This window comes from Andrena cerasifolii, chromosome 1 (assembly GCF_050908995.1).
Source record: "Andrena cerasifolii isolate SP2316 chromosome 1, iyAndCera1_principal, whole genome shotgun sequence".
NCBI classification, from domain to species: Eukaryota; Metazoa; Arthropoda; class Insecta; order Hymenoptera; family Andrenidae; genus Andrena; species Andrena cerasifolii.
In genome coordinates, this window is record NC_135118.1 from 2,517,648 (window position 1) to 2,525,911 (window position 8,264).

At 36.4% G+C, this 8,264-nt stretch overlaps 1 protein-coding gene and 1 long non-coding RNA gene across 3 annotated transcripts; one reads left to right on the plus strand and one right to left on the minus strand.

Moving 5' to 3' along the window:
* The first annotated feature begins 442 nt into the window (after positions 1 to 442).
* On the plus strand, positions 443 to 1,109 carry LOC143374435 (uncharacterized). The gene is made up of 3 exons (XR_013086667.1): positions 443 to 536; positions 618 to 710; positions 880 to 1,109. It is a non-coding gene; the product is annotated as an uncharacterized LOC143374435 (long non-coding RNA).
* A 12-nt stretch (positions 1,110 to 1,121) lies between these two features.
* Positions 1,122 to 7,521, minus strand: LOC143372972 (uncharacterized). 2 transcript variants are annotated; one of them, XM_076819727.1, is made up of 3 exons: positions 6,435 to 7,507; positions 3,403 to 3,848; positions 1,122 to 3,274 (listed from the first exon to the last, which is right to left on the minus strand). In XM_076819727.1, exons 1-3 carry the CDS (start codon positions 6,628 to 6,630, stop codon positions 3,089 to 3,091), a joined length of 828 nt encoding a protein of 275 aa, XP_076675842.1. In that variant the 5' UTR covers positions 6,631 to 7,507; the 3' UTR covers positions 1,122 to 3,088. The 2 variants fall into 2 exon arrangements, with proteins under 2 accessions (XP_076675842.1, XP_076675929.1); XM_076819814.1 differs by having other exon boundaries at positions 3,135 to 3,291; positions 6,435 to 7,521.
* Between the last annotated feature and the right edge of the window lie 743 nt (positions 7,522 to 8,264).

Genomic DNA, 8,264 nt, shown 5'->3' on the forward strand with positions numbered 1-8,264 from the left:
ATCTTTTTGAATTCAGATTAACCATATGGCTACGGCAGATCTGAGCAACACGTTCGCCGCCCTGGGCCGCACAGTCCCCACTACCAGCCAGCCGGTTCCCCCACCATCTGCAGATTAGCCGCCACTCCATGTCGCTTCCTTTTAAGGTCTGCGCACACATATCCGTTCCGTGGTAAGAAGAAGAGGGGCGTAGAGGGTCTCTTCTTCTTACCACTGGCACGCCGGATACGGAACTGGCACGGAACGAATATGTGTGCGCAGACCATTACTCCTACGAGTGCGGTCATGTACAGGTACGGCGTACACTGTAGGAGTTAAAAGAGTATGGTGGGGGTCGTTCTCCTGCGGCCCAGCAGAGTAGGGGAGTCGGGGAACGGGCCGCATGCGGCCCATGGGCCGCGGGTTGCCCAGCCCTGGGCTACGTCGCTGTCAACGCCACAGGCACGATTTTGCCGGAACGCACATTTTGACGAACAGTATACCGGAAACGGATTTATAAATTCGATTGAAAATTTTTTTTTCATACCCTTCAATATGTAAATATTAACTATACTAAGCAATACATTAATTTACTTGCGTTGTTTGGATGAAAAAAAATCTCGAAAACACCATTACAGTGGTCTGTCCCCTTAAGGGTTTTGGGAGTGGGAAGAAGGGTGGCAAGATATAGAGAAGATGAGATTGAAGCTATGGTGACGTATTGCATACCGGTAAGTATGATGCATTGTTTGTGAATGCGGAAAAAGTTGAGAAAGCGTGAAAATGAGGAGCGGTAAGATGAGTCACATGTAAATTAGGGTGAATGCCTTACATTCCTTACAACCTACACTTGCTGGTCACTTGTTTACATACTGCAAAGTATATTATTGTACCTTGCAGACGTATGGTGGTGTAAAAGGCACGGAGGGCGAAATTAACAGCGCCGTTTACTCTTTAGCGGTTACTGATGGGCTATCAAGCAATTTAATAACTTCCAATATACAGGGTGTCACCAAACTAGTGGTACAATACGAAAGAGGGTGATTCTACACAGAGAAATATATGAAGAATATAGAATAAAAATTTCAAATCGAATTTGAAAAGTCGTCCGATACGCGGCTAACTGATAATAAATGGACAGATTGTAAATTTTATTATATTTTATTTACATGTATTCCTTACTTCCATGTTTTGAAAACAAATTTTACATTTCGTTTACAATTTTCATTACGTCTCTCTAATATAAAAAGTGTACAAAGAAAATAAAGTAGAGTTAGTGTACAAAACCCTTTCGAAACATTACAATAAATTGGCAATTAGGAAGATTATTCCACGTTATACGCTGTGCCCTTAACGATATAAAGAAATACGATACGTAGGAAATTTAGTCACAAATTTTTGATATGCCAAAGGTATATACTGATGGGTAATTATCATACTTTTCATAGAAACTGTTCTTTAATGCCAGAAAATAAGCTTCCTCTCTTATTGTTAGTCTTACAATATATATACCGATGTGTATTCCTCAGTAACATAAATACTGATACTAGTTACAAATATGCTGTTGAAAAACAATTCGGTATTAATTTAAGAGATCGAAATTTCTTGTTCAACTTGAAGAAATAAGTATTTCAGTCTTAACATACAAATTTATCCTCAATTTGAAATCTTGAAATGAAATTCTCTGCAGTAGACTTTAAACATTAATTTATTTTTTAAGTACACAAAAACTGAACACTTAAGGTGACATTGAATTAAATTAATTTGCTATATAATTCTATACGTTCGATCTCCCTCGCATGTCGTTACATTGGATTCTGGAGTGAACAATGAGGCCTCTGCAACAGCAGAAGACATGCAAAAGAGCTTCATCTGCATGTTTCGCCATTCAATGATCAGAAATGTAATAAAATCGTGTGTTATATCTACCGTATTCGAAAACGTATCGACATTAACGAAAAACATTTCGAGCACCTTTTATAATAAATACAATATTTTCAACCATTCTATTTTGCTCAAACTGTCTCGACTTTTCAGTCAAGGTCATACCATACGGAGATCAAAACATCTTGGTTGAATATTTTTTTCCGTTAGCTACAACAATATGATAACGAAAATATATCACTACTGTAAAAAAGTAATGTTGAAGACCTCGAAAAGTGAAAAAAAGAAATGAGCCTGAGAAAAATAAACTGTTAATCGTAGTATTTGTTCTCTTGAAACAAACTTCTTTCTGATACACATTCTTCTTTATACTGTCGAAAATAATACAGATATTAAGGTGTTCAAGATAAACGAAACACCCTATATATCACTTTGACCAGAACAGTTAAGTTAGTGCCGTTTCCACTTTGTAAATTAAATTCTTAAACGATATCTATTACTACCGGGGTAATCAATTCATATATTATATCGAATATTACATTTAATGTCTTAAATAACAATATTAATGAAAATAATTCATGTTGCATGTAGGCACTTTGTTGTAGCCTTATGTTCATTAGCAGAGATACTCCATTCCTGATAACTGCCAATAATCGTTTCCATAAATCTGTTCCTTTTTAATAACACTTTAGTTTTAAAAAACATACTACAAACGTTGCATATGATATGTTTTTTGTTGATACAATTTTTTACACACAGTGTTGGATGCTTATCGCGTTTCACTATACATTGTAACTTAAATGCGCTAAGTACTATAAAGGCATAACAATATTTGGTATCTAACTGCTGCATTTAAAACACTCACAAAAATATATCGATAAATATTTAAGAAACGAATAAATAATTCAACCTTCAAAGTAGCACATAACCTAAGTTCTAAGAATATTATACAATGAAATCTGAGAACAGTAAAAGAAATCTTTGATTCTACAAAACTAGGAAACTAGTTGGCAATGGGAGTCGTGTTGTAACACAATTCCCTGAACTATGGCATCTATTTTTAGTACAGATATGAACACTGTGGAAAGCATTACGAAGAAGCTTATTTATATCCTCTAATGAAATTTAATTGCTAATACCCTTCGCTATGGATCTGTATAAGAAAGTAAATGAAATGAAAGAATTTTGTTTTAAGACACTAGTTTTAGGCATTGTGACTGGTAAATTACAATATGGCACAAATACACAATCCTATGCATATCATTCCTAACATATATGCTAGGTCTCTTCTGATACTAGGATCTCGTTTGGTTGAACCGGGAAGGTTATATATGTTTTTCCATTTAACTGCCCATAACGGAATAGCGACATGAAGAATATCTGGGATCATAAACCCCAGATCACGTACAACCTATTACACATAAATGGCTAACTAAGCATTAAAATCAAAGTTCAAGTACCTAAACAATATACTACAAGTGACAACAATAAAATATTCTATAATGCACTGCTACCTATGTTATGTATAAATAATATTACCTGATGCGCGTAACCTTCTCCTCTGACAACATTAGCAACAAATTGATCCCAACCGCCTGCTACGATATGTAAAATAGCTATCGCAGCTATTCCGAATGCTTTTCTATGAGTTACCGGATTTTTATTATCTGCCAGGTGAATAACCAGGAGAGTAGATATCAGCTCGGTAATAGAGAAAAACAACTGATGGTACCATTGGGAATAGAATTCGTCGTTCCAATAATTCATATAAACCCACCAAGTATAGTAATGCGAGAAAATAACACTCAAGAATAGAATCAGCATGCAAAATCTAAGACGGTTGTGAAACGCTAGTCGTGTTAAATGTTTCACCGTTTCGTAAAAGGTGATTATGCCGATTACTACGGTCATCCATATTTTTAAACTGTTTGTGGTAGCATTAAAGTACATGTGCTTATAAGAAGCGACACCAGATTCATATGATCCTAAAATAAAACATCTGATGCTTTTTTAAAAACTTATTAAAAAGCTGCACGTACAAGACATAGTATTTAACACGTTCATAGTCCTTTGGCTCGCATATGAGACAGAAATGCTTCTTAAACACGCTTTTCTTTCATCCATTACTCGAGGGTCATAGCTTAACGTAGGGTTAGAACAGGGTTGCCAGATCTTAGGCATTCAGCCGGAGTCTCAGGTTTTGAACTTGGGCCTCAGGCAGGAACAATAAAAATCTCCGGCAGAATAGAGAATATTAGCGAATTCGGCAGGCATGCACTTGCACTGGTGTATGCCATAAAAAAATAAAAAAAAACTTAAAATCTGTAATAATTTCTAATAAATATTCATAATACTTTTATTATTATTACTCCTTTATAAGAAGTCATTATTATAATGAATTTTAGATGTCTGTGTTCTTATTGGCACTTTTTTCTTACTCCCCCCCCCCCCGTCCGTCTGCAATCCTCAACGAAATTGAAATCTCCGGCAAAAGATCAGGCCTGATCTGGCAATCCTGGGTTAAGATCATAGATAATTAACAAATAATGCACCGATATTTTTCATTCTAAATTACTGGTCTCTCAATGTTTGACTATGTAAATAGTCTTTGCTATTAAAAGACTGTTCATTTTTATAAATGGTACTTCTCAAAATATTTTATACAAATTCGGCGTTTGGTATTTACATCTCTTTGCTTTTCTAACTATGCCCACTAGTTCCTTGTAAACTACCTTAACAATCACTATCCCCATTTTATATTAGCTGTTTATTTTTCTAGTTAAGTGAATAGAACATTTTTTTTATTCCTTTAGGATTTTAACTTCTGTGAGCAGGGGTGGATTTGTATATGGGCTAACAAGGGCAGATCCCGAACCCGAAAATTCAAACACTTCTGAAACTTTGTGAATATGTAGGGGATTTCCTCCCGATTACAACACAATTGTTTGCTGCCCAAATTCACTCGAAGGGGGTGAAATTAACCCCTGAAAATTCGGCTATTTTCCGATTTTCTGTTATAACTCGCGAACTGTAAGAGATAGAAAAAAGGTTTCAAGACAAAAGTTACTTCTTTTAATTAGATCTAGCATTTGGAGAAGAAATTATTTCACAGTTCGAGAGTTATAACACAAGATCGGAAAATAACCGGATATTCAGGGGTCAATTACACCCCCTTGGAGTGAATTTGGGGAGCAAACATAAATTGCGTTATAATCGGGAGGAAATTCCCTACATATTCACAAAGTTACGGAATTTTTTTGAATTTCCGGGTTCGGGATGTTCCCTTATAAGTAGGCCGTAGGGTGGCAAATTTTTGAGGATGGTAAATTTTGAGCGAGAGATTGGAGAGTGTTTAAACACAAAGGCTTGACACAACTTTAGAAGCAATTCGCTTGAATAATTCACATCTGAGTTGTCATATTCAGTTCATTTCAAAATGGTTTCAACTCCTTTAAGGATGAACTTCAGTAACATTCAAAATAAGCGAAAATCTTTAAAAATTGGAGGAATGAATTTTTCTGCAATAGTAAAGCCCCTCGCAAATTTTTAGAAAAATTGATTCGGTAGTCTTTGAATTATTTAACTTTTAATTTAACGTTTATTCTTATGGGAAAACGCAATATTGAGAAATATAACTACAAAATTAAGAGTGAAATATTAGGCCAAAGTTTTTGAAATTTTGTGTATAGAAATATCAAGCACCGAACTATATTGTCACAAGAATTGCGGACAATTGATTAATATCTTTGAAATTGATTAACTTTTGGCTAAGATTGTCACTGAAATTCATCCTTAAATGAAGATATTTGGTGATATTTCATGGAAAGGGCAGCAAACGCTTGTTAGCCTAGGGGCGCCAAATCTCCAAATTCGCCCTTACTTCTGTTTGAAGACTTTGAAGCTCTTTCTTGTTTGAATAGGATCATTACATGGATAATGTATTATGTGTCTGTTATCGGATGCTTATTGCTTTTTAAACGCATGAATGAATATATGCAGGGGCGGCTTTAGCATACTTGGCACCCCGGGCAAGATTACCATGGTTCCCCTCCCAGGACACAAAAATCAATTAGCAGAACGGATATAAATGAATAAACGCATAAGGTGAATGTCCCAATTTCTGGTCAAGTCCCCATTTCTGCTCATTTCGTATTTCTCTTATTATTATATGCGCTACGTTTGTACTATAGTTGCAACAAAATAATTCTACATACATCGCTATTTTTCATGAGCAGAAATACGGACATTTAGAGCATCACATATTTAATTACAAATTACTAATAGTTAAACATCTTGAAATATCTTTCTTAAATAGTTTTTGAATCGGTTGATTTATTATTAAAGAATTAATCAATTACTCTGCAAATTTTGATCGCAAACAAATTTTTTACACCTTCTTTATGACGAGTTAGCTCTTAAATTAGCAGGAACTGGGACATTCACCTTACAGCGGCGCCTCTACAGATTTAGTGCCCCGGGTGGTCGCCCTGCCTACCCCCCCTTAAAGCCAGCCCTGAATATATGCTGAGAAACCCAGACTATGAACGTGCTAAACAATCAAGTTAGCTTACCCTTGAATACTGTATCCCAACACGAGCAGGAACAATACTGCTTATCCACATCTCTTGAGTATTCTTGCCAAAAGTAATATAAAAATGCGATATGCAACGGTGGAATTGTCAGCGGTGCTAATATTCCTATGGCTTTAGAACTGCACGACGCAAAGTTCGCATACAACAAACGTTTTAACATTTTCGAGAAACCCATATGTACAAGTTCCTTCTATTGACATCGAAACTTAGTTACATCATTAGGAAACGTCTTTAACTTTGGTAATCAGTTCATGATTTCATTAAGTACTCTTTGTAAACTCGTAACTTACATTAGGCCAACAGATTACATAACACGTGTATCATTGTGTTCAAAACATCACGAAACGAGATACCAGAATAAAAATGGTAACAACTCTTTGGTATACATAGATAGGAGGCAGAATTTCGTGTAGGTCTTTGCAGTGTTTACCTTACTATGTTTCATTAATTAAATTCCAGTGAAAGATAGATTACAGGCCTCCTGATTCCTCGGTAAGACACGGTCTTACAGATCTTACACATTATTCATAAATAATATCGTCGCAGTGTTCCAGTCGCTTTCACTAGACATTTAAAATTACTAATTTAAATTATAAACTCAATGCATTGAGTTGACTGGAGCTTTTGCAATGTACGTCCGTAATACTGATACTTTCGATCAAAACATTTTCCCATCGTCTGCTGATGAACCGAGCATTTCATAAATTCGAGCAGTTGTCATTCGGTATGTTCGATTTCAGTCAGTATTGTCGGTGTTCGTTTCTTTAAAACCATTCGATCTTCGGTTCGTCGGCACTCTGTTGTATTTCAAATACTGCGTTGTTTAAATTAATTTTTGTTCAGACTTCAGGCCGTTTCGGTTACCGCGGACGGTGCTTGGTAAGAATCTACTTCCGTACTAACATGACAATGAGTAAAAGCCGCTTAAATTGGCACAAACGTGTCGAGTACTAACTACAAAATAATGTTTCCATTCTTAGCCTCCATCGGCCTCACTGGACGGAGGGCTTTGCCCCTCCGAAGGGATTTCACGCGCATGCGCATATCGCTCTCTCACGCGGTTGACCACGTGCAGTTATATGTGGATGTACTTTTACGCGTGCCTGGGAGCTGAGAATGGTGGAAAGTTCAGGTGCCACTCACTTTTGAGAATGTTTTATTGTCAATGCCATCGTAACTCGATAAATTATTAATGTATGATGTGCTGTTAGTGTTTGTCGTTGCATAACATCGCGTACATGGTAGAAGAATGTAAAGTATATTTAGCGCGAATTCGTTTAATTATGCAGACAACCAGGGCCGGCAGAACGCAGGGCCCGATCTAGACGGGCGCATGCAGGGCAACTGCCCAGTGCGGTAAATTTGGTAGAAAGAGAAAATTGGAATTAATGAAAAGCAATAAAAAAGTAAAACTTTTTGAAAATGCGGCAGAAAGTAGGTAACACATGTTTGAATTTAGTATCAAACTTATGAATTGTTTTTATCTCACCCATATAGTTACTATTACCACAGACCAGGTATAGGATAGGGCTGTGTTTTCGAAAACCTCCATGTTCCGAATTGGCTGAAATTTTGGAAACAGTTTCATCTTGCATAGAAATAATATTTGCGAGAAGGACTTTTGGCGACTTGAAATTTTTGTTTACCATTTTGGTGACATTCCCTACCTTATCGACGCAATGTAGTATAATCACAGACGAGGTATAGGATACACCATGGACAGGTATTCCGACTCGGTACCTTTACCACAGCGATTTTGTGGGCGGTATTCTCAGTTGTTGCTTATTCTTAAGATCGTCTTAAGCATGC